The sequence below is a fragment of the Lathamus discolor genome, chromosome Z (assembly GCF_037157495.1).
Source record: "Lathamus discolor isolate bLatDis1 chromosome Z, bLatDis1.hap1, whole genome shotgun sequence".
Taxonomy (NCBI): Eukaryota; Metazoa; Chordata; class Aves; order Psittaciformes; family Psittacidae; genus Lathamus; species Lathamus discolor.
The window spans coordinates 1,151,083-1,178,216 of NC_088909.1; the positions used below are offsets into that span (position 1 = coordinate 1,151,083).

The 27,134-nt window shown below is 41.8% G+C and overlaps 1 protein-coding gene across 2 annotated transcripts in view; it reads right to left on the reverse strand.

The window, feature by feature from the left end:
* The window catches only part of AP1G1 (adaptor related protein complex 1 subunit gamma 1), a 49,913-nt gene that overhangs the window by 20,633 nt on the left and 2,146 nt on the right, over positions 1 to 27,134 (reverse strand). The window contains exons 1-6 of one of the 2 annotated variants that reach the window (XM_065664050.1): positions 25,952 to 26,107; positions 13,436 to 13,639; positions 8,919 to 9,043; positions 6,169 to 6,310; positions 4,987 to 5,083; positions 2,747 to 2,823 (exon numbers count right to left, since the gene is read on the reverse strand). In XM_065664050.1, coding sequence (XP_065520122.1) covers positions 2,747 to 2,823; positions 4,987 to 5,083; positions 6,169 to 6,310; positions 8,919 to 9,043; positions 13,436 to 13,636 — 642 coding nt within the window. In that variant the 5' untranslated portion in view covers positions 13,637 to 13,639; positions 25,952 to 26,107. Of the gene's footprint in view, positions 1 to 2,746; positions 2,824 to 4,986; positions 5,084 to 6,168; positions 6,311 to 8,918; positions 9,044 to 13,435; positions 13,640 to 25,951; positions 26,108 to 27,134 lie in introns of those variants that run through there. The other variant, XM_065664049.1, reaches the window with a different exon arrangement.

Genomic DNA, 27,134 nt, shown 5'->3' on the forward strand with positions numbered 1-27,134 from the left:
GTTTCTTCCATCCCTCTCTGCTGGTATCACTAAAACAGACACTGTCTGGAGATGATGTGACAAACTAGACAAAAGTGATATAGTGGTTGCACTAAGTGGATTTTCTCTTCCTGAATCATGGCTAGCACCGGGACAGCATCATTCTCTCAACTCACGCATGACAATTAGAGTTTAGCAAAGTGTTCTTTACAAAACCCTTCTCAATTATTTAAGACTTCACAAACTTTCCCACCCTTGAGATGGGCTGCTTCTGCAGTCATGTTTTCCTACAAGTCAGGAATTGCACTCACTCTAATTGTTACCAGATTAGAGACTGCTTGTAGTAAAGTGTCACTTCTGACAACATCCAATCACGAAGGTGCTTCAGGTTCAGAACAGACAGTAGCAGAAGGTGCTAAAAGCACAGCGTTACTTAGAGAGCACAACAGCTGCATGTGCACATACCAAATGGGCAATGTTTTCTGGGCTGAATTCCTGTACGTTTGAGGGACAGTGGTGAGGCACTGGAATAGGTTGCCCAGGGAAGTTGTGAATCCTCCATCCCTGGCAGTGTTCAATGCCAGGCTGGATAAAACCCTGGGTGGTATGGTTTAGTGTGAGATGTCCCTGCCCATGGCAGGGTGGTTGGAACTAGATGATCTTAAGGTCCTTTCCAACCCTAACTATTCTATGATTCTAAGAAAACCATCAGAGTTCCCCCATCATCTCTTTTTATTCCTGCCTTCGCTGTTCAGGAAATACATACTCCTCTAAAAACAGGCATTTCACAAAACAAGCAAAAAGGAACCATGAATTTCTTATCATCTGCCTTAAAGAGGAAACCAAAAGGTGCAGCAACATCTTTTCTCAAGACAAATGGAGTGACCTGCAGGACCATTCCTGGAACCCTGATTAATATTTTCTTTGCCTTCTAATATGCAAGAGTTAGCAGGACTGAGGACAGAACAAAGACAATCATTAGAGCCATGGATATCGATTGAGGGTCACCACCCCCGCCCCCAATCTTCTGTTGTCAAATTCAACCACGAAACTCATCAGCAATGCAGCTGTACTCAGTAGCTCCTTGCAGCACAGGAAGCCCACTTACAGGTAGCCAAGTCTCTCCTGCTCCCTTTTGAGAAGCGCCCAAAGTTCAGGCAAAACACAAAGCCCTGGTTTTGGTAAGAAAGAAAACCAGGGCTACAGTTGGCTTAGGCAGAAAAAATTTTCCAAAAGTATTCCTCAAATGACAGTGAGCTTGAGGAAAGCAGAATCATGTCTGGAGAAGGCCACAACTGAGATTCAGGGCTGCCATGGGCACAGAGGTTTAGTGATAAGACAAGACCAGCACAAAAAAGCATTACACAAGTAGAATCAATCTAAGCATGTGGCACCAATCACAGATGTGGCATTAAGAGGTACTGCTTCACAAGTGACAAGCATCTACAGATTTAACGCAAGCATGCACCATCTAAAAGAATTAACTCTTACCTTTTCATTCTAACACACAGCAGGATTCCAAATAGACAAAAGGGACAAAACAGATGAAGCAGGCATTAGGGAGAAATCGATGTTATACCATTCACAGCATAAACAACTACACAGGATAGCTAGAAAAGAATGTACCTCGTACCTAAATTTTGTGGACTCAGCTCTTTTCTCTTTTCCCATCACTATCATCTCAACTGAGCAATTAGTAGCAGGGATGGCTACCTTCAAGATGACCCTAGTCCCACTTCCATTCCTGCTTTGACATATGCAACCAGGGCAAGGGAAGATGCATGCCAAAATGCTAAGATGCATCAAAGGATGCACTGTTTGAGATCCCCAATGGTACAGACAAGCCAAGGAAGAAGAGTACATAAGCACCTTTAATACTTTTCAGAGGCGCAAACAGCCAGCTCTGTTCTACCAGCTTTGCTCAATTTCTCCTTCTTCCAAGAAGTCAGAACTCTAATCAATGCAATTTTCAGATGTCCTTCTATTGGTAGTGTTTCCTACAGCAATAATACTGCACAGCAAACTATAACAGCATGAGGAAGCTCAGGGGTGGGGAGGAGAAGCAAACATTCCTAACCAGAGGAAGTGACACTGACTCTCAAACCCTTAAGTTAAAATGATAAATAATGCTACAAAACATGCACCAGAGGAGAGTTATCTATACAGCTAGAAGTTCCAGTGGTATTTTTCACCCAAGTTTATAAATATATGTGGCTGTGGTTAAGGTACTGAGGTGTCAGTACAAGCCTTAGTTTTTCATCTTTGCCTCTTTACGTTTAATACATTTGTGATGCCAATGTCACTACGAATTTAGCTACAAAGAGTGGAAAAAACCCTAAGGGAATAAAGAGGACATTTTATGCCTAACTTTCAGATGAGTTTCATACTGCACAATCTTAAGACTGATGGTCTGTAACCTACCCAACGTATTGAAGGGGATTAGGGCTAGATACTTACAAAATTCTCAAATGTAATGATTTTTTTAATTTTGATAAAAAAGCAGACTTCTCACCGCAAATATTTCATTAAAAGACACGCACATTGCTTTTGGTAGGGAAACTAAGAGGACACATTGTAAAAACACAAACAAAACAAAACAAAACAAACAAACCCAAAAAACCCGAACAAACAAAAAAAAACAAAAAACAAAAAAAAAACCCACAACACAAAAAAACAACAAACTAAGCCAAAACCCAAAAAAAATCCTCAGCCATTCACAAACATATCCATTAATATTAACTTTGCAGTATTATCAGGTCACACTTACCTTTCTAAAGTGTGCAAGCATGTCTGGGCTTCTCTCACACATCTCTGTGAGGAGGACAACTGATGTGTGAAGAACACCTAAAGGTAAAGGGAAAAAAGAAAAAAGTATCTCCATTTAACATAATTTCATCGGCTCCACACATATTACACAGATCATAAGGAAACAACAGGAAATCATGAAAAAAAATATCATTCTTGAATTCCAACATATCTACCCCAATATATTTGTGCTTGCTGCTGTGGCCAAATGAAAGAAGGCAGCAATGTGCTCATGTCTTAGAGCTGCAACTAAAAGTCAAAGGAGGAGTGGAACTTTGTCTGCAGAAACTTGCATAAATATACAGTCAGATGGTAACAGACACAGTTTGACTAGATGATTTTTAAGGTTCTGCCAACCCAAACCCTTCTATTATTCTATACACACACAGAACTCTACAAGGACAACGGACATGTTAATTGCACTGTAGGTGTTGGGTTCCTCACTCTTCCTGATTTTTCTCTTTTGACTTGGGCACTGACCTGATGTGACCTCAGAAGGTCTCAGAACTCACTCTAGAGAAAGACTCCAGTAGCTGCGTGGTCACACCAGTGCCTGTTTGCCCTGCCATAGCAAATTCTTGGCTAAGGGGCTCTGAAAACACCTAGAAAGGCACAGGATTTAGAATCCTCTTAACTAGATGTCAGTGCTGGATAGTGTGTGAGAAACTTAACAATGAGCATCACTGTACATCCACATTGAGCTGTAACACAGCAATCTCCCCCCAGAGCTACCTTTTCAGTTATTCATTTTCTGAAACTGTTAAGTCTGCACTGGAGAGCTCCTGACTCAGAAAGAGAGCAGAAGCTTCCTTAATAAGCAACATTTTCTACAGAGATGACAGCATTTATATTCCATAAGCTATGCAGCTTTCTAACCTACTACAGGTGCTATCCAAAATTTGTTTTGAAATACACATCTATCTATAAAACTTACATCCAGCTTTCTTAACACTGATGTTGCTTACTTATCACCAAGATCTCCCAAAAGGCTGCTAAAAGGGTTTCATAGATGCTCTGTTTTACAGAAAGCTCAACACAAAGCCCACGGGTAAGACTAATGGAAAAGAGATCTTGATTTTTAAGGATGAGGAAAACAGAAAGGATGATCTGGTTCCTGAATGCAAGTGAACCCAGACTCAACTTTCTGCTTACCCAAGGCTTGAAGAAGAGCATTCTCATCTTCAAAGAGGGAACAGGGGGAACAGAACAGCTCTAAGCTTTTCAGGGTTGCATTAAGACAAAGACATACAATCTCATGCTGCCGAGATGGATCATGTAGGCATTACTTACTGACAGAGTCTTACAGACCACTGCCTATGTGAAGCAGTGCCTACTCTAAATGTTCTGATCATCACATTTTAAATTAAGGTAAACTAGCTGCACCATACACACCATATTCCACATGCATTGCCCGTTAGTACTACTGGCATTTACAACTACCTTGTCTTGAGACAGAACTTCTCCCTGTAATGGGTTTTCAACACTGCAAACATCTACTGTACACCCACGTATTTTTTAAGGCACATGCTCATTGCAGATGTGCCACAGGAGTAAGACTTTGGGAAGTGAGCACTAGGCTTGATGCAAATTAGTCAAGGTGTTAGTATTAGAATTTCTCCTAAATGATCTTCTAGAAGCACTTATGCAAGAAAATGCATTAAAACAGTAGAATCTCACAGAATAACGCTGAAGTGAGAATCTGTTTTCTGAGGTAGTTCTGATGGAAAACAGCACCGAAGAAAGACTCTTTCCTGACAGTCATAAAGGTATCTCAGTCCTGGGAATGCCTACTAAAATGATGTCAAAGAATCCCACAGTCCTATGGTAACAGAACACACATAAGAACCCCAACTCTAAACAATGCGCTTTAGAGTCTGTTTAGGCAGAGTACTGGATTAAAAAAAAATATTAAAAAAATAAAATAAAATCACAATCTTTCCCATTCTGCCTACTCCGAAGTTTATCAAAAAACATTTGAGTGGAAAAGTTCCTTTTGTCACCTTTGCCGTGTAAAACACCTGCTGACTAGTAAAGTCATACATACCCCTTCCTTCTGAATGACATTTGCTTTCACTGCACAGAAACAGGAAAAAACAAATCACATAAATACACCTCAGAAGTTCCTTTCCAACAAAACCTACAGGTAGTGCACCATCCTGTAAAGAATGGCATAGCCTGGCTAAGTAGAGTCTCCGATATTACCGTGGTTCTTCTCATTCAGCAAGTTTTTGGTGGCCGGCAGGAACATCTCCATGAGTTCAGGCACCTTTCTAATGACATGAACTGCACACAATGCTGCCTGTATAGGAAAAATACCTCTGTTAGTACATACCGTGATGACAATGATGCATGCTTTGAGAACATCCAACACAGTGGGAACTATCACAAATTTCATAATATACGAAGGCCTGGAAAGTTTATGGTACATTTTCCCATCTTTCTACCACATGAGACATGAAACAGCATCACAGAGTTCAGTAAAACTACTACGAGTGAGGAGGTGGGGAGAAATTAAAAAAAAAAAGGAAAAAAAAAGGCACTGAGCTACAAGGTAATACTGCCACTAGCAATAAATAGCTCATTCTTACATTATTCACTTCAGAAGTGGTAACAACTGCAAAGCAGTTCTGCCTTTTAAGACTACTTCAGTCTGTCTTCCTGTTGCTAGGAAGGGCATAATGTATTGGGAGCAACCAATTAAATTTGTGTCAAATGACGGCTCTTTTTTCCTATGAATATCACCTCCTTCCCCACAAAATAACTATAATTCCTCCCGAAGGTGATGTATCCTGTGAAAAACAAAGAATGCGGCAAAAAAATTGCCTGTTTCTTCCAGGGTACAGAAGCAAGAGGAGACACTGTTTTTCGGTGCTGCTTGAGAATCAAGTGCACTGAAGGCCTCTTCCCAGAATACAGCAATATCTCCCAGCACTGCTTTTTCCCCAGTCTCTCTCAAGGTCCAGCTCTAGACAAAGAAGTAACAATGCATCTCTTCCTAAATCCTATTGACCCTCACCCTCCTTAAAACTGAACAATTAAATAAATGTAAGAGAACAAGGGTGATTACACTTTGCAGATGCTATGGTACACTTGCTATGGAAACGAGACAAAGTTGCTTGCCTGTTTCAAGCCCTAAACCTCTCTCATATACTACTGCTGGAGACTGTCAAAATAGAAACAACTGCCTCACCTGTTGGAGGTCACTTAGAGATTTACACACCTTCTGGCTACAGACAGACAAGCAGTTTTGACCTCTGTCTTGCACACTGGGAAAATATTCGGCCAGTGCAATTCAAGCCTTCTAGTATTCCAGATATTAGCAAGGCATCTGATCAACCCTGAGTTTTAATCCATAACAAAGTATTCAAAAGTTCCTTGAAGTACCTTCTTCCTAAGATAGGAGTTGGATGTTTTGAGGAGCTTTTCCACCTCTCCTGCAAGGTCTCTGCACATTTCTGAGGAGCCCATGCAGCCAAGAGTGCAGAGTGCCAGCCCCTGCACATACTGCGTGCTGTGATTAAGGTCACTGTAAAGGGAAAGAAAAAGAAATTAAAAAAAGCCAATAAGCATGTGCAGAGAACCTGAATACACAGGAAAAGGCATCTGTATCAGCAGTCATCTAACCAGCCGCATATCTGGAGCAAGAGAACTCTCCAGGTTCTCAGCTATTTGGGAGCATAGAATCACACAGTAAGGGTTGGAAGGGACCTTCCGATCATCAAGTTCCAACCCCCTGCCATGGCATAGCACTCCCATATAGCAACTTTGAGTGCATGTGCCATAGGGTTTGCTACTACTTCTACTTAGAAACCCCAGTTATAAAGATAAAATACTTACTTAAAACTACCAGGGGGGTATTTAGGGATTAAGCCAAGAAGAAGAAAGACCCCACAATTCTGTTAAAACTTCTTAAGATAAAATGCTGTATTTTGGAATTTGCATGCATAAAAGAACCTAACATGAAGTACAATCCTGCAGTGACTCTGTAGGTTGTTCAGTTTAAATATGTTCTAGGACAGGCTTTGTTTTCTGCATTTACAATCAAACAGTGTAGAAAAATCTACGTAAAAATAGCCTCTGTCCTGAGGATAATTACAAATCCCACCACTCGCACACCTTGAAAATAATCCATGCAGGAATCCTGTTTAGCAATCCTGAACATTCCTATGTCTAAGAAAGTTGCAAAGCAGTCAATGAGAAGTTAAACCACCTCACAGTAGGTGCCATTCTTAAGGCCGGCTACCAATGTCAGACCAAGCACAAGACAATACAGCTTTCACATGGCAATCCCAACAGCCTTTTCAAACTGATTTCTATACTACTTTTCCATCCGACTATTTGGTATATTTGTTGCCACAGTATCCAGGATCAGTGCTGAAGAAAGTAAGAAGTATGATTCCTGGTTTGGGAGCAAGGGGAGCTACAGACTACATGATGGGAGAGCTGGGGAAGTGAGTGCTATGCAACCAAATGCTCACAGCATGTAGAAAATCCAAAGAAAGTATTCTGGTTGTAACACCAAGCAATTATGGCAACATGCAGACAAAAGTGCAGACAGTACATGCCACTAAATGGGTCGTTTCCTTCCTTTAACAGATTTTTAGCAGCTATATAAAGCTGTGTGTATAGCAAGCGTGTGCTTACTTTTTTCTACCAAAAATCTAGGTCTTGTTCTAAATAATGAAAGATAATGCCATAAATCAAATGCTTTAATGTCTAGATAAAAGCAAGACAAAGTGGTAGATGCAGAAGCCAAAGAAGAAAGCAATAAACAACCCACTGAGGTGGTGGGAAGCTGCCCACCCATTTTGCTCAGCTTCAGTCTGACCCATTTCCAGTTCAAAATCTAAACGCTTACCACACGAATTCATTTTAAAATAAATAATCAAGAGAAGTCTTAACCTAACAGCCTGGTTGTAATGGAAAAGCCTTACAGGTATGACATTTCAATGAAAAATCCTTGAATCTTTTTCATTTCAATGAAAAATCCAAATGTCTCTTCTCTCCTGGACAACAAGTCCAAAGTTAGCAGATCCTCAGGCCTGCAGTTTTCTCAAGTTTCTTTCCAAGCACTTCAAGGCTGCAGCCCAACTGAAGATCAGTACTTCACTTGCTAATATCTGGGAGGCTTATGTTCTAAAAGTAAATAATAATAAAAACAGACACCACACTAACCAACCAAGTCTCTGGATAAATCAACCAGAACCCAGCTACTCCACTCTTCCTCCCATCCATCTTGAAAAGGAGTGTTATGGGAAATGCACTAATCATCTACTAAACTATAATGTAAAACAGTTTCAGGTAAACAGCATTCTGCTAAGAGAAAAAAAGAGTAAAAAAAAAAGAAGTTATGTCCCATCCTCTCCTGTCTGATTTTAGCACAATGCCGAACAGATACCAAATTCCAAGTTGCCATCCTTGCTTCCAAGGAAAACTATCCATCAGGACCATTAGGCCAACCTTAAAAAAAAAGCAGGACACAGTGACTTGATCCTTAAAGTCAGACAACTCTTCAGAGTTCGTCAGCAGAAGTCAAGTAAACAAACCAGGCCAACATGGCTGCAGCAATATATATGACTTCGTGACATCTGATGGTGAGTCCAGACCACAAAGTTTTAAGAACATCCTGATTCAATCGTATTTAGAAGGTGCATGGACCTTTACTGATGCTGCATTACGTTCCCCTGGCTCCTTTCTACTGCACGCTGGGAGATAACTAATTTACAGAAATGGAAGAGAGTTCTTTGCGACACTTAGAGGTCTTCTGCACTGGCCCAGCAGCTTACTGTGGTCATTTACTTTTCTGGATTTTATTTATCTTAACATAGCCTCCAGAAACACGCACTACAATTCTGCAACAGTTGTTCCACGAAGTGCTGTTTGCCACATACATCTCTTGGGGACCAACGCAATTTTATACTCTCTTCCCTCTAAGGAAGCTAGACAGGATCATCCAATACAATACAACATTGGAACAGTCTTGTATGGTTAACAGCATATAGCAAACTGAAGATACCAGTTTTTTAACACAGGGGAAAATACCTAAAGTAGTCAAAATATCATTGTTAGAAGTGTGCTTTCAGATCCTGAAACCTCAAAGCATGTGTTGATGGAGAGAGAGGTGGTACCCTTACTTCTTGATGCAATTGGTCATAAGAAGATGGACATCCTGTCTCTCATCCAGCAGCAACATGGCACCTAAGTACCCAATGCGCTTGTCTGTGAATTTCTGAGAGGCAATGAGCTTGAGGCACTCCAACTGGAAAAAAAGAAAAGGAAAAAAAAAAAAAGAAGAAAAAAAAAAGACAGAATTAGCTTAAACTACTACTTAGGCAGAGGAGAAACAGTTTCAATTTTGATGTGTACTCATTTATGTGTCAGAATGCATTTTTAAAAGCATATTTTATTCCCATTTTGGTAATGTGGAAAACAAAGAAGAGTTAAATGACCCAAAGCTCCCAGCAAGCCAGCAGGAAAGTCATTAGCAGCTCCTGCATCCTGAAGTAGCCAAACACCGCTGGCCTTTCATGACTGACCTCAGATGTACCAGATACGTGTGTTTATGTCTGATCACGAAAGCAAAAGATAACATATTTATAGAAACAAGAAATCCATTATTAAAAAAGCAAAGATCTGGAAGTCTCTATTATGCATCACGTTTGATCTGCACTGGAAATTTCTGAACTGGGCTTAAATGGGTTCATCTACCTATCCGAGAGAGGATCAGTGTTCTCCAAGTTGTCAAACACGGGCATGTAGTGATAGGGCAAGGGGTAATGGCTTTAAAAGGTAAACAGAGGGTAGATTTAGAGTAGATACTAAGAAGTTCTTCCCTGTGAGGGTGGTGAGACACTGGCACAGGGTGCCCAGAGAAGCTGTGGCTGCCCCATCCCTGGCAGTGTTCAAGGCCAGGTTGGACAGGGCTTGGAGCAAGCTGCTCTAGCGGAAGGTGTCCCTGACTGTGGCAGGGGGTTGGAACTGGATGAGCTTTAAGGTCCCTTTCAACACAAACGAGGGTGGGATTCTATGATTCTAAAATCAGATTTTGCTTGTTATAATCTGTAACTAACTTGCTAGCCCGGTAAACCAGAATACAGTCAGAGATAGCGAAGTTTTTGCACTGCTCTGTAATCTCTATTTGAACCCCAGAAGTCTGACTAAAATCATATACACTGTAGCCACCACAAGCTTCCCTTTAACAATGTAGAAATGTCAACTATGTTCAACAGCATGAAGGAGATCCCTAAGATAACAAGCATAGTTGCCACTTGCACTCAGCTGATTAAAAATGTAATTAGTAACCCATTTTTCAATTTAACAGTTTCTTACTGCAAAAAGAAATTAGCCACATTACTGCACACTAAAATGTTTTTCTCTAACAGAAAACTGAGCATAATCAATATCTACATTCTAGACAGGAAGCAGCAGAAAGGGCTTCTCGAAGCTGGTAAGAGCCCTATGCCTCACAAACATATCCTGCAAGTCTGTTTTACAAATTAGCTGGGGCTGCAAGGCACTGTACACAGTAGGCTGAAGGAGGGGTCACACAGAGCTTGCAGCAGATCATTGTAAAGGAAGCACAAGGGCATGCACAAGCAGAAATACAGGGTGTCATGAAAAGCTTTTCATGGTCCCTACCTATAGGGAAGCTTGAAGAGGGCAACAGACACAGGGGAGATGCAAGAAGCACACACACATCGGGAAGGTAAAGTTGTACATGATACTGGTAGAGAAACTGAACTGCAGCTCAAAGCTACGTGGCATCAGAACATAAAACTCAACTATCCAAGAAGTTGTCACTGTCAGCTAGTCACCATGTCACTTATGTCAGCTAGTGCAAGCTGACAAACAGGTCAAAAAAAAACCCACAAAAAAGACCTGAAAGAGAGTTTAGTTGGCTAGGTTTGAGGTAGCTGGAAATACAGAATAAAGAAACATTTGTGAACAATAGTATCAGTCATCCACATGCATGACTGAATTTCAACAATGGGCAAGATCAACCAGGGAAAAGGTAGAGAACACTAGATACTGACCTTCTATCCTTTCAGTGGAAAATGATCTTAAAGTTACCTTTTTGTGAGAGAATAACTCACCTCTAAACCAATTTTCCTACCCACATTTACAAGACACTTTCTTACACAATCCTCTGCAAAAATACAGTGTAGAATTGATGACACCTAAGCTACAATGAAAGAGCCAAAGGCAGAAGACAAACGTCTAAGAAAAAGCAGAAGGAAACTAATGACTGCAACAGATACATTTCTAGTATATTATATATATAGTATATATAGATATATTTCTAGTACTTTTGAATTTGAAAGATATAATTGACATTTACCACATGAAAGGCTGGTGAGTTCTTGTTTCACTTGTATACAAATACGTGCAAACTAGCTTCATGCACAGTGATACTGTGCATGAAATATAAGAAGCATTATCAGCTGAAGCTCTTACTACGTCTAACTAGTGGAAGAAATCTTGATACCATTATATCCGTTCCATTCAAGGGAACAATTAAAATCTGCTACATCAGTACTGTAACAGATACACTAATAAAGCTGTATATAGCCAGACTACAGCTTACCCAAGTTTTTACTGACACAGCCACTCTTCCAAGTGGATTTTTTTTTGCAAGTAGAAATAATAACAACACTAATAAAGTCATTTCATGATTTTCCCAGACTGCCTGACAATTCTAAGCTTGCACAAATGGCCTTTGCTCATGCTCAAGAGAGCCTGCAGTCCAGGGCACTTTGGCATGCACTGGTTAAATGCAGTGCTCATGCTCCTATTTTTGTACAACATGTCCTGGGTCAAAGCGGAGGATCCCTGATGTGGAAAGAAGCAGATCAACCATTCACTAATGCTAACACCTTCTCTAAATTCTCTTTTATTACTGGTTGCATCATCCACACTCTTAGCTGAAGTCAGCTCTGCTTACACCTTTAAGAGAGGCTGTCTAACACAGCCTGTGGCCCTCTCCTGTTTTTTACCAAAACAAATTTGCTGCGTATTTATCCTGTCCCTCTCAGAAACCTCCTGTCTACAGTGTTGAACTGTCTATCTACAACATTCCACTGCTGGAACTGCAAGCATCTTCAGCAAATCCTCAACTCATGCAAATTATACTCCACCTACACAAATCAGCACTTTGAAATAATCCTTCCAGATATAAGCATTGAGGACATATAGAGGTGTTCAACTTACTTTAATAATACTTGTTAAAATCTCATCTCAGCCTTGGGCCCTACACCTTCCTGAAAGTGCACCTGATAAACTACATGAGAACAAGGCCATCAAATGAAGTAGTCTGTTCCCAAAATAGTCAGCACTGATGCTTCTGTTTGAGATGTAGCCACACTGGCAATAACAGATAGTGAATAGTCTGGTTTATTCTCTTCCACTGAGAGTGAAGAGGTAATTCACCATTACTGACCAAAGCAGAAGCTGGTCTGATCTTCCATATACAGGATTAAATACTCAAGCAAAATAATCCCAACAAAATTTAAACACGTTCCTAACATAGTTTTAATGCAGAAATTCTAGATGACACTTATCTGTAAATACTGTTCATTCTTCTTGCAGCTATTACATACTTAGCCTTCACTTTTGTGACAGGAAGTTTCTCACTTCGACCAGGAAGCCTGGCTACATGAGGTGTTAACAACAGGATAATACACAAATTCATCTGCTCTTACTCAGTAAGTCATTATCCTGAGTGAATAATCCAATGAGGTAGAAGATTACACACTTTATATGCAACAGCACAGCCCAGACTCACTCCCTAACACCAAGACTATTTGGAATTTGGTATCAGTGGATTGAGTTTACTGTCTTAGTAAAATGCCAGGATTGATAAATCCAACCCTGAATGGAAAGACTCCCAAGACATGAAGCTACTTTAAGGAATACAACAATCTGACTTTAGCTTTATGGAAGGCCTAGGTTAGATTATTGCTAACAGGACACTTACTGACTTCTAAGCAAAACAGACTATACATCAAAGACTAAGAAAAGCTCAACCTGAAGAACATCTTGCAGATCAAGAACTCTCCTCTTCTTGTCTCCCTTTTCCACAATCTACCTGTGTCAAAACCAGTGTGCCAAAAATAAGCCAAGAGACGGAAAACTCATATGAGCATTCTCCAAGTTACCTCACTGACACGGGCTAAGGAACACCAATTCCCTATTGCTGGGAACAGACCAGCTCTTACCTGCCTAGAATAGACTGATACAGGAAGAAAAGGGTATAGAACCTTCTTTGAAGCATCTGGCATTTTCCATCAGAGAAAGATGTTCTCACACAAAGTGCTGCTTTGAACCCATCTAAAAATATCCATGTGTACTGGACTGTGGTTCAAGAACTACTGCTCCACAGAAACATGGGTGGTGAGGAGGATACGCTATGGCAAAAGCTGACTAACCCTAAGTTTCATAACAAAATACGTAACTTTCCAAACAGCAGACCTCACTGAAAGTCAAAATTAATCAATGTAGGATCAGAATATATATGAAGATAGACCTCAGAACATCCCAAAGAGCAGACAGTAAAACTGCAGCTGGGAATGCTCTAAACAAGCCAACGTGCCCAAAATACACAAAACAGACTGGCATACGCTTATAGCACAGTAAGCACGGAACCCTGACCTACCTGTCCAAAATGTGCAGGGTATCCTAGCATGTGCATGTACAGCAGCTTTGCCACATTTCTGCATCGGTATGTGTTATCTTCCTCTCGGAAGGATGACCGGATAGCAGCACATTCTTTTTGGATCATCTCACGCTCTTCTGCCTGGGTTCTTGCTGTCCGGATGGTCCGGATCAACTCCCGCAGTCTGATGGGGGCTGGCATCCTCTAGGAAAAGAAAGAGATTTGTAAACTTTGTACTGCACCTAAAGGCTTTGTAATGGTCTCATATTTTGGCATATTTTTTTCTTCTTTCTTACCCTAAAATCATATACACAGAAGATTTAAGAAAATGCAGACTGTTTCAGTAACGCAGTTAAAAGTAAACTTGAAACCCAGAGGAATTCACTATACCTCACATTTGCTTTTCCAGAATATTAGAAACAGGAATTGCCATGCTTTGTGCTGTCAGGTTGAACACTACATGACTGAAACTGGCAGAAATAACACTCTGCAAGGTATGCTCTCATATTCCCATCATCTGCCTCTTTCCAGAAAAGTCAGGCTTCAAAGACAGTTGATACTAAAATCATGACAACTTAGGACAGAAATCCTGTACGAAAAGCAATGCATTTAAGAGCTTGCACAACATTTCACAGAAGTGCTTCAAATAACCTGCAAACTTGTGCCATATACTTGCTTTTTAAAGGAAATCAACAGAAAAAGCAGATGGAAGAACAATGCTAACTGTGTGGGTATTCCAGAGAATCTTCTTTTGAAAATCAATCAATCAAGTTCACACCATCCATGTTACACACTAAACAGAATAATCCGTTCTGAAAAAAAATTAAAAAAAAGCCAGTTGCATTATCATCTGGTGGCACTGGTATGAAAGAGTGCAAGAAAAGGGTCTTCTAAATGAAATCGAAGTAGTTTCACTTCGCCAGACGGAATACTGATTCAACCATTTGACCGAGAGAACAATTCATCCTTCTGAGTGTCCCTCATGAGGAGAATTTTTCTCAAACAAAAGCCAAACTTCAGAATCACGTTCAACAGCTCACTTTTAGTTTAATCTCACCAAAGCTGACTTTCTGCTTTCTGGGAGATCAGGCTGTGCAAGCCTGTCTACAGTCTCCTTCCACCCACACTACATTGTGAATATAACTAAGCCATTCTGATAACAGGTAATGTCACATCAACTTGCAAAATGTTGCCATGACAATTGCTACAGGTTTTGTCTAGGTCACCATCTTCCCAGTGACAGTATGTCATATTTCAAGCACTGCCATATCAGAGAAAGAAGTACATTTGGATGCTGCACTAACTGGCTTGCATGACACCACAGAACAGACATACTGGGAAGCATACAGAGGTAGCAGGGGACTTGTTTGCAGCATAAAAGCAGAGATGCACATCCAGTGTCTAAAGGCGACCTCGCCATAAGACAGCTGAATGCAGCTCTATAGGTCTGGATTATAAATATGGCCTCCTACAGAATTCATACATAACACCAAGTCTCTTCAGTCAAACCATGTTTCCATGCTCATATTCCAGTTCCCCATCTTCATACCTAAAAATTTACAGAAACACAAAGCATTCCATTTTGAAAACAGAAGAGTGGAGATGCTCCCTCTGCATAAGGAAACTGCCCCAAAAATGCTGACATGTAGGATCAACATCACTGGACACATTAATCCTTAGCCTTGCCTTGCTCCCCATGTGAACTTGCAATTCCTCCTCACACTACTGTGATACAAATAAATTAATGCTTATTTTGTATTCAGATGTTGCACTAACAAGCATCACAGAAATGGCCACAGAGAAGTATGAAATCCAGCTCCAGAAAAGAATCTGAACATGGCATAAATAAGGTCTTTCTTTGTGTCAGTCATGCTCTTTTCAAGCAGCTTGTAAAGTTCATACACTGACAAGATCTTCACACAGAATCGTATCTACACACACATGGAGAAGCCTTCAGTTACATGGAGTCTTTACTCTTCAAGATGCAGTAAGGCAGGATACAACCCCCTTTCAAATTCTATGAATCCATATAACATCTGCTTAAGCTCATGTTTCTGTTCTGAATAGTCATATTGGAAGTGGTCTCAATTTCCTATAAAAGCAATCCGCAACTAATTCAAGTTGACACCTCACTACATGAAGAACACAGAACAGTTAGGACTGGAAATTACCTTAAGATCATCTAGCTCCAACCCCCTGCCATGGGAAGGGAAACCACACACTAGACCATGTCACCCAAGGCTCTGTCCAACCTGGCCTTGAACACTGCCAGGGATGGAGCACTCACAACCTCCCTGGGCAACCCATTCCAGTGCCTCAACACCCTCACAGTAAAGAACTTCCTCCTTAGATCCAATCTAAACTTCCCCTGTTTAACTCATTACCCCTTGTCCTGTCACTACAGTCCCTAATGAAGAGTCCCTCCCCAGCATCCCTATAGGCCCCCTTCAGAGACTGGAAGGCTGCTATGAGGTCCCCACGCAGCCTTCTCTTCTCCAGGCTGAACAGCCCCAACTTCCTCAGCCTGTCTTCATACAGGAGGTGCTCCAGCCCCTGATCATCCTCGTGGCCTCTGGACTTGTTCCAGCAGCTCCATGTCCTTTTTATGCTGAGGACACCAGAACTGCACACAATGCTCCAGGTGAGGTCTCACAAGAGCAGAGTAGAGGGGCAGGATCACCTCCTTCGACCTGCTGGTCATGCTCCTTTTGATGCAGCCCAGACACGACTGGCTTTCCTGGGTAAGCACACACCGAAGCTGGCTCATGTTAAGTTTCTCACCAACACCCCCAGGTCCTTCTTTGCAGGGCTGCACTGAATCTCTCCTCTGTCCGGCCTGTATCATGACCTGCCAACCCTTCACTGCTCTAACTGGGCAATCAAAGGCAGCAGAAAGTAGATCAGAAATAGCATACCAGGCCTGATCAAAGCTCCACCCTGTCCAATACCCCCTTCCTGACAACAGCAGATGCCCAGGGAAGAAAGCACGAACAGAGCAAGCGTGCAGCAGCAATTCCTCACAGTTCTCTTAGAGTCTTCAACCATTTGTGGCCCAAAAACTTTCAAAGCCAGAAATAAAAAACACTCTGGTTTTATTTGGAGCCCAGGTAAACAGATGGAATCAAAAATATTCTGCAGGACATAACCTGAGTTTCACACAGCTCCCCTGCACGACATATGGAGACACAGCTACTTCTGCTCTGCATTGCCAACTGCTTGTTTCCACTGATGCTCCCGATTACTCTACACATTTCCATTTGTCATCCTTCCCTCATCCCCCCCCAGTCCAAAATACAAAGCCTCACATCTAAACCCTTCCATAACTGATTTCTTTTGTTGTCTTGCCTGCGCGTTCTACACTTTCCCCATGTCCTTTCTGAAGGGGGAGAGAAGCAAAATGCTGCACCCGGCAGTTAAGAGGTAGATGTGCCATTGATTAGCTTGCATAAAATGTCTACTATTTTGGACACTATTATTTTCCTTATAATTGGTAACACTCAGTTTGGGGTTCAAATTGCTACAAAGTGCTCAGCTTGTGTTCTTTACATAACAGTACCATGAACCCAAAAATCTCTTTCCTGATTGTCAACAGTGTGCTTAAAGCCCCTAACTTTTACCCTAGACTCACCTAGTACACACACAAATCACACAGTTCTAAACTGATTTCAATAAGCCACACTCTTGTGGAAAATTGTGAAGAAGTAAAAAAAAAAATAAATAAAAGCACTACCGCAGGAATATTTCTCTGCAGTCTATGGGCAATATTTCCACAATCACTTAGATCACCCATACGCAGGTGTCCTGGGTTTACCAGTAGCCATTTTTCTCCTTCTTAGTAGCTGGTACAAGCTCTGTGTTTTGAGTGTACATTACTTAGTAATGTAAAGCATTAGTAATGCTGTACATTACTTAGAGCCGGTATTCCCTGTGTTACTGTTTATCAGGTGGGGGGCTTGGGCTAAGGTTCTGGTTTCACTGTGCTTTATGGCAATGACTTGTAATACGGGCGGGCTCCGGTAGCAGGGCAGGATGGACGTGGCCATGGACTTGTACCCGGCTGTCCCGCTGCTCTTCACTGTCCTGGCCCTTGTCCTCACCTCCGTCTTCATGAGGCTGCGGGGAGCCAAGGGGGAGCGGCCCCAGGAGCCAGCAGCAGCCAAAGTGGCCCAGGAGAGCAGCCCCGGGGACCAGGCGGCAGCAGGAGCGGGGCAGGAGGCCGGGAGGAAGGCGGCTGCTGAGCAGTAGGAGCAGGCGGCGGAGGAGCAGAGCCTCGCAGAGGAGCCGAGCCCCGCAACGGCCGAGAGAGCGTCCCCCGGCAGCCGCCCGCCGAGCCCCAGGAGGACGCAGGAGTCCACGCAGCATTTCCCAGCAAGGCAGAGCAGGAAGAGCTGCACTCAGGGAAAGAGAAGCTGGTGGTGGGAGAGCCGGCAAGCACGGCAGCTGCACCAGCCCCAGGGACAAGTACAGCAGCATTATTGGAGAGTTCTCAAGGGTCTGAATGGCCTTCGGGTACCCTTGGGACCTGCCTGCTGATTGTGACGGGGATCAGCATGCTGGCACACACACACAGTGTGTTCTACCCACGGCCATTTTGTCTGATCTCAGAAGTTAAGCAGTCAGGTTTGGGTCTTGTCTAGGGTTAGACGACAATATGGGAGGACCAAGAGATCTTCCCCAAGGCTGGACAGTCATGAGTAGCAGGGTGTGTGGGACAGTATGAGCCAGTATCTGGTCCATGCTCCAGTGCTTTGGAAGCATCGGAGATAGAAGGCAGCTGTATGGAGTCCCCAGGGACAAGCTGCAGAAACTGCTGAAGAGGACAGTGAATTATTTTGAGCCTGGTCAGCCCATGGCACTTCAGGCCATCAGGGCAGAGATACAACATAGAGATGGACTCATGATCGAGGGGTGGACTTAGCAATGGACACTATTGCCCAGGTTATTCACGGGTGTGAACACTGCACACAGCCTCTCTTGCTCTGAGAGACTGTTACAAGAGATGGAGCCTGACATCATGCACCAGACGGACTCAGCAGCTTTACAGGGACTGGTCCATGCACTAAGAGCGTACTGAGATAAGAGTGATGGTATATTGAAAATGTGGGATCTGAGCATGGCGTGAATGGTATGGAATAAGGGGTGGATACTGTCCTGGGTTTACCAGCAGCCGTTTTTCCCCTTCTTAGTAACTGGTGCAAGCTCTGCGTTTTGACTTCCAGCCTGGGCAGAGAGCTGATAACACTGATTGCTTTTAATCGTTGCTAAGTAATGTTTATTCTGGCTAAGGCCTTCATGAGTCTCACACTCTGCCGGGGACGAGGGGAGGCCGGGAGGAAGCAGAGACAGGACACCTGACCCAAGCTAGCCAAAGAGGTATTCCATACCACAGCACGTCATGCCCAGGATGTAACGGAGAGTGACCAGGAAGGGCTAGGGACTGCAGGGTTGGATGAGGTATCGGTTGGTGCTCTGTGGGATGGGTTGGGGGAGTTATCGGTCAGCTGGTGCTGAGGTGTTGTATTCTTTCCACTTGTTATTTCCTTTATCATTATTATTATTGGTGGTAGCAGCAGTGATTTGCGTTATACCTCAGTTACTAAACCGTTCTTATCTCAACCCATGGGAGTTGCATTCTTTTCGATTCTCCTCTCCGTCCCTCCGGGAGCAGGGGGAGGGCAAGAAGAGGGGAGAGTGAGTGAGCGACTGTGTGATTTATCGACGACTTTTGTTTAAACCACAACAGCAGGCTCATGCTGGAAGAAGTTGTTCCAGCCCTCCCCTTGCCCTAACAATGGCATTCCTGGGACAGTGCATCACATGAGGCAACCTGGACACCCAAACACCAGCTTTCTGCTTTCCTCCCAGAGTAGACTCGAGACCCATCAGTTTGGCTTGTGCATACACGAAGGCAGCAGCATGGACACAGCTTTGGGAGACTCAAAGGGGAGTGAGAAAGACAGGAAGTGTTACCTCCAGCAGTAAACCACACTTATGTCATGGGTCTGCACTAAGCTTAACTGATCTAGAACTTTAATGTTCCTGAGAAGATAGGCAGTGGTTATTACAAGTTAAAATCATAACTGACTTTCTTATTTTAAAGAAAGAATTCTTTGGAAACTTCTGAAACACTAACACATAGTCTGCAAACAAACTGAAGTTCGGCAGCAACTTGCCTTGATATCACAAGTCCTTCTGCTCCCACTCTGTATTTGAAGAGCTTGTAAACTGCTGAACACCGATACCTTCAGCCTGGGACTTGTGCAATCACACTGCTTTCCTTGCCATTGGATCAAAACATGCTGTAGGTATGCCCACAGAGGGCTTCAGGAGGTAAAGTTTGGCACTGGATAACAGAAAGGACAGACTGATTGAATAGTTTTAGTAAATGGGAAAACTACATTGAATGAAGTTACCATGCAGCTTTTTATGAACATTTATTTTGCATCCTTCAACGGTTCTCAGGCAGGACTTCCCACCTCACCAAGTGCACAGGTAAAATGAAAATAAACACCAAAAATCCAGTATGACTTCACCCAAACATCATCCAGCCACTCAACAAAAGGAAGAGTCTATATTTACGAATGCCCTTGCATAAATAAACAATTAGCAAGCCAGCTTGTAACCACAACCACAGGAAAGCAAGCAGAAACCAGCATTTTGGAAACCAAAGAATTAAAGAGTAAGACTCATAATCATGACAGCCAAGTTATGAGGCTACCTCCTGGTTTCGCCTGCGTAAGACACCACCATGCAGTTACTACATATATAGTCCAATCAAAACTACTTCCCAAGACCAATCCTATCTCACACACACTTCCTACCTGACACAACAAATCACAGCTGCTCTGAGGACAATACAAAGGACAAAAGACAAAACTATGATTTATTTTCCAGCATTCCAAACTTCCATCCTTTTGCTGCAACTCCCCATTCTGTTCTTTTTTAGTTTTTAAAAAAGCAGAATGATTAATTAAAAAACATACATTTGAATTCTTCCCATATGAACAGTTTCATGCCGATCTATATAAAATACTCATCACCTATTAATTTATTTTAGGTCATCTGTGATTTTACAGCCTTCAATTGTATCTACCCCTTAGCCACCTCCCTTTCTAGGCATTAGAGCCTTATTCTAATCTCTTCCTGTAAGGAGCCATTGCACAATTCCTTCATATTGCTTTGTACCTCTCAGAATTCCACTGGAAAAGAGTAGACCTATAAAAAAAATATTCAAGTAATGGGTGCACTAAGAGTCCACAAAGATTTTTCTTTTCTCTGCACTTAGAAAGTTAAAAGTGTTTAAACTCACTCAGCCTGTTTGGCTGCTGGGGAACTGACATTTCTAATAAAGATCTTACAGATAGCTTTAAGACCATGGGCTTGAGTGACAACTGAGAGCCTTTCACCATGCATTTATTTTAACAGTAATGTCTTTTCAGTATAGGCATTGCTTTGCATTTATTGACAACAAATACATTTTACCATCTTACTGCGTATTTCCTTAGTATCACAAAATCCTTCCACAGCTTTTGAATGAAACTATCACCTCACTACTCACTCCCTCAGAGCGCTTTAGGAACACGCTGACTGGCACAGGTTCACAGCGTACCTCTCAATAACCACCTCCTACTATGAAAACAGACATTTTATGCCATTGGCTGGACACTTTTCTTTCTTCCCTAGCTACTTACTAATTTACAATGAGAACTCTAGTGAAAAAACATGCTATAAAAACCTTTGGTTAGAGGCTCTGTCAAGATTTCTGAAACAAAAAACACCCCAAAACCCAAGTATTTATAATCTTGACAACCTTCACCCATGTTCTAAGGACTTGTCAAGAACCATGCAGTTGCTGGGCCTCTCCTGGAGTCCTTTTAAAAAACTGTATCACACAAACTACCACCTACTCTTGTAAACAAAGCACTCATTAAGATAGTTACATACCAGATTTAAAACTTGAACAGCTCTGTGCTCCTTCAGAGATATTGTGAACTTCACTTCCTATTGGCAATTTACTACTAATTTTACCTATTTTTTCCAAGAGCTGTTCTTGTGACATTTCAGTTCAAGAGTATTCATCAGATTTCAACATGAGTTTTTCCATATAAAGCACTGATGTAAATAACGTGGATTTTTTTTTTCCCTATACATTTGTTTTCTTCACACACTGGTTATCAGTCAGACTTGTAGCATATGTCTCTATTACATATCGTATTCCTATACTGGGCAACAAAACAGAGTCCTACCCAGGTACATGGTCTTTAGGTGTCACCAGAACATTAAAAAAAAAAAAAAAGCATCTCATCCATGCTAAGGTACTGACAAATGAATTATGAAGACCAGTTGGAAAGAAGAATAAGGATAGGAAAATAGATCAAGAAGTTTGCTTAGGAACATAACACCCCCCCCAAGAACTTTTCAAACAGATATAAAGTAATTCTTTGTTTATGCAGGATCTCTTGGGAATTTTGTCACATTTGAAAGACAGTCAGATACAGCTTCCACATAACCACCAAGAAATCAGTTCTCTTACAAGTGCCACATGGACTCAGTTCCCATTTATACAGCACAGGTAATACCAACCTCCCTGGGATTCTGCAGGCGTAACAGTTAAATGCTCCTGTTACTGCAGCACTATCCCAAGCAGCAGCCTGGTGAAACAAAGTCAGTTACCGCACAGAATGGCTTTCTACTACTCCTACTAGAGGTATCCGCACAACACATACACCTGAAGATCCACAGGTTGCCCACAAAAAACTTTAATTGCAGCTCTTAGCTCCCTGACTACATCAGGTGACAAGCATCAAGATGGTACAGACACAAGGCTACTGAGTAAATAACCAGAGGACTGGGGGAATCCCAGGCACCAGGGACTGCTGGGACAGAAACCACCACTTCAGTAAAAACCACACCTGTACCTGCAGCTCAGGCATCTGGACAAACAACAGATTACTGATGAGAGTGAAAACAAAAACAATACAAAGGAATTACACAAGCAAAACATAAATAGGGTTAAACAATTCAGAGCTCAGAAGAATTAAAACACTTAAGTGATCATCTAATTTTGACTATTTGTCTTGAAACGAGACAGGATTTTGAATTTCACACTCTGAACCATGTGAAACCTTAAGAAAAGTCAGCTTCAGGTGAAAACCACAAAGCTATCAGACAGCAAACTGCCACGAAGAATTAGATTTTACACACTTCTCTATACTATACAAATGCATTTTACTGCACAAGATGATGAACAGAGAAATGACAACCATATGATCCAGTAATAGCAGACCTGAAGTTTAACTTTAGCTGGCTAAATGCTGCTTAGAACTTCCTTCAAAGTAGCAGATCTTGTTCTTCAGGACTAGTGAACATTTTTCCCCAGTACAGGCACATGTTTTCATTCTTTGCAAATTAACATAAATTACAAGGCGATTTTTCAAAGCTGTTACCTCTTTTGTCATTTTGTTTCCAGCAGCAGTTTCGCTCTGCCATTTGTTTGCTAACTGCAAGCTCTAGACATCAGGGATGACCCCTGAACACCAGTTAATACCAACAGTATCAGGTAGGACTGAATTCTTCTGCCTCATCAAGTCTGTTTCCCCCTTTTCTTTTTGAAGGTCTTGCTCGTTAGACTAACCTACTAGCAAGATCAAAGCTTGTGAAAGAGTTAGTTACCAGACTCAATGTAAGTGGTTACTGTCAGAGTTCCTTAAAAAAAGAATTCCAGCTTTTTAAGTAACCTCTGGATTGCATGAAAGGCATTAGCTCAATGATTCTCTTCCCTCTGCTATTCCTGAATTCTTCCCCTGAACCAATAAAAAAGGCATTCTTTCTTTATGCAACTCATTCCTAGTAAACAGTCGGGGGGGGGGGGGGGGGTAGGAAAATAAGCAAGGCAACAAAAATCATAATGTATTAAAACCATTTAATTCTCATCTAAATTATGTTCCTAAACTACTAATTTCTCCCCTTTTACAGACTTTTACTTGTTAAGCTCGTTCTGTTTCAAAGTCAAAATACTTTATTCAAAATGACATTATGCCAAAGTCATTTAAGTATAGAACTATACTAATAGTCTTTGAATACAATCATATTCAAATATGATTGTTCACCAAATAACTTTTTATATCTACAAGAAGCACCTAATACTACCAAAACCCACATATAAAATGCTCATGTGCTTCAGCCAAACACATGAGCCTCAACATATTCCTCTATCAGGAATTGCACTGTGACTTACTATCCTTAAACATGTAACTAAGCTGAGATCTTTCCCCTGGGAACTATTCAGGATTGTTGGCTTACGTCTAAGAAAAACCCAATCAACCAACAAAAAACCAAATACACAAAAACTCCAACCATCACTCTTCCCCCGTATTAATGAAATAAAAAGGAAAAAAAGAAAAAGTTAACTCATTTAGAACAAGCTATCACATCAGTAGATGTTTTAAAACTCATTATTTAGCCTAAACCATAAACCCCATTCAAAGCACACAGAATTACTCACAGAAGAGCTTCACTGCTTGCAGTATTGTCTGAATTTTCAGTTCAGTAAGACACCCAATGATAGCTCTTCCTGTAAATAGTATTTCTGAATCCGGTTCCCCTAGAGAGCAACCCAACACTGCGGAAGTGTACATTTAAATACATCTGAACTATACAGCTTCAGTGGCTCCACCCCAGTGCATGCACAGGTAATCACATTCCTCAGGCGAAACAGCATTTGGGAAGTTACGCAATTAAAGCCTGACAACTCCCAACTGAAATCAGTAGCAGAATGCCCCCACTCACTTCAGCGTATCTGAATCAAGCCTCCTGTACACAACAGCAGATGATGTCTAGACTACATGAAAGGAATAACTGACATGATTAACTACAAAACACCAAGGGAATCAACTCCAGACTATCAGTGGGCTTCACACTTCTATCAGATATTAAAAATAAATAAATAAAAATACAGATACATTGTCAGTAAACTCACAAAGGTACACTAGAGATAGAGACAAAGCTGCGAACAAAAGCAGAGGTAGTGGTGTATGGTCTAGTGTTATCAATATTTACATAGAAAACAGTAAATATCTAAGCAAGGAGCACCACCATTACCAAGAAGGGCAAAGAAGGGCAAAAGCAACACAGAAGAGTTGAGAGAAAAAGCAATGAAGCACGTAACATTCAAGCAGTACAAATAGTCTTTCTTAGAAAAACCTATTTAATACAACAGAGAGCTAGAAAGTAGAAAGCAAGTAACATCAGAAAATCAAAAAGAAATTAAGGCAGCAGGGAGCTTTACACTACAGTATGGTAACAAAAGGCACCAGTGTCACATTTTGCATTATACAAAGACAGCATGAGGAACAAAAAGACATGTCAAGCAAGGAAAAAAAAAAAAAAAGCCACAAAAGAAGAGCTAAAAAACAGTCTCAGAAGAAGTGATGGTCCAATTTCCAGTTTCAGTCAAACCGCAAGAAACATAGCACAAGAGGCAAGCCACTGTGCTGCTCAGAGGCTGAGAGGGGGACAAGAACCAGGACAGTGACAGAGGATATTATGCTGCTGTTCTTAAAGATCTTTGCGTCGAACAGATCCTACAAGCCTGACAAAGTGATCACAGCCTGACCTCTCCTCTTTGGCTTCCTGGGGCTGCAGCCCCATAAAAGCAGTCAGTGAATCAAGGTAGACACTTCTGATGAGGTTCCCATTCCTGCCCAGCAGTACCCATACACCAAACCAAACTCCTGAAATGCCTTCAAAAGGTGCTTCACTGAGCTTGCAACCATTACAAATATTAACCTCAAAAGCTGCCAGAGAAGAAAACAGTTATTTCCCTTTCTTTAGAAGCTAGTGAATGAAGCACTGTAAGATTTAGCACATGCACACAGCTGATCAGCATGACAGCTACGATCAGAATTACAGATTTCCTGGCTTTTGTTTCTATACTTCAATCACTGCTGACCTACATTACCCTTGTATTTCTCACCAGCTTCCAGTTTCCTAACTATTTTGATCTGTAAAGGAATCTGGATATTTTACTTCCTGTTCACTTTCCTGCAGACTTAAAATAAAAACCAAACAAATAATTAAAACTAAGCTACTAATCTGTGGTTAAAAAAAGGCTACGGCTTTGTGACCAAAACCCCCCACTTTTCTTTACCTTGAATAATGCTGGTTGCCAGACTAGATGGCACATTTTTACATTCATTACTATAACCTTGACAATACACCAGGTAACTCCAGCTATGCCCCAGAAAGTTCCAACTGTAGATTTTATCTATAACACCTCTGCCAAACCCAATAAAGGCTGCTACTACTACTTGTGATATTAGCAGTCACTTGTACTCACATTACTGTAACTGTTATTCGTGTTACAGTCTCATCACATATTCCCTTATTAAGTCCAAAACTCTCATCCAATGAAGAACTACTGCTGCCAAGGCAGAGCAGACCCTCTTCCTCAGAGAATAGAGGAGTATCATTTAGAATAAAATAATACCACTTTCGGTCAGAAAAGTTTGCTTTTACCGTGAGGGTCCTGAGGCACTGGCACAGGGTGCCCAGAGAAGCTGTGGCTGCCCCGCACCTGGCAGTGTTCAAGGTCAGGCTGGACAGGGCTTGGAGCAACCTGCTCTACTGGAAGGTGTCCCTGCCCACGCCAGGGAGCTGGAACTTCACAAGCTTTAAGGTACCTTTAACCCAAACAAGTTCGGGATTAAAAAATAAATTAAACCAAACAATACATCTTCTGAAGTTATATATACTGCCAACTCAAAAATAAAAACAAATATTCACACCAAAGAGGCAGAAGCTTTACTGAATGAGTACCATCAGCTTCAGAAGCCATTAAGATTTTTAAGAGCCCTTTCACTTTGAAAGGTAACTTTCCAAACTTGAAATATACTAACCAGTGCAGACTGTTTGCATGCCCAAGAACAGACAATTTCAGTTCCTTTGCTACTGTTTATAACCTTCTCACACTATTGCCTGACAAATTCACTGATCTTGTAGCCTACAATGATGCCACTGCAAAACTCTGCATACTAAGGAGTTATCAAGAATCAGAACCTTTTTGTATCCCTTACTCTCTCACTGGGACCCTGCAGTAAGGGTGCTGCAGGACCCCTCTGTTCGTATCATACCACCTTTAGGAGAAACATCAGATCAGCAGTCACAGGAAAAGCGCTGAGGAAGAAGAACCTTTTTTGTCAAAAAACAAGGAAATCTGAAAGTTATCTTACACACTAGAGAGAGAAAAGCTGGATCCCTTCACAACCATAGAATCATAAATAGTTAGCGTTGGAAAGGAACTTAAGATCATCAAGTTCCAACCCCCTGCCATGGGCAGGGACACCTCACACTAGACCATGTCACCCAAGGATCTGTCCAACCTGGCCTTGAACACCGCCAGGGATGGAGCACTCACAACCTCCCTGGGCAACCCATTCCAGTGCCTCAACACCCTCACAGTAAAGAACTTCCTCCTTATATCCAGTCTAAACTTCCTCTGTTTAACCCATTACCCCTTGTTCTGTCACTACAGGCCCTAATGAAGAGTCCCTCCCCAGCATCCCTGTAGGCCCCCTTCAGAGACTGGAAGGCTGCTATGAGGTCTCCACGCAGCTTCTCTTCTCCAGGCTGAACAGCCCCAACTTCCTCAGCCTGTCTTCATACGGGAGGTGCTCCAGCCCCTGATCATCCTCGTGGCCTC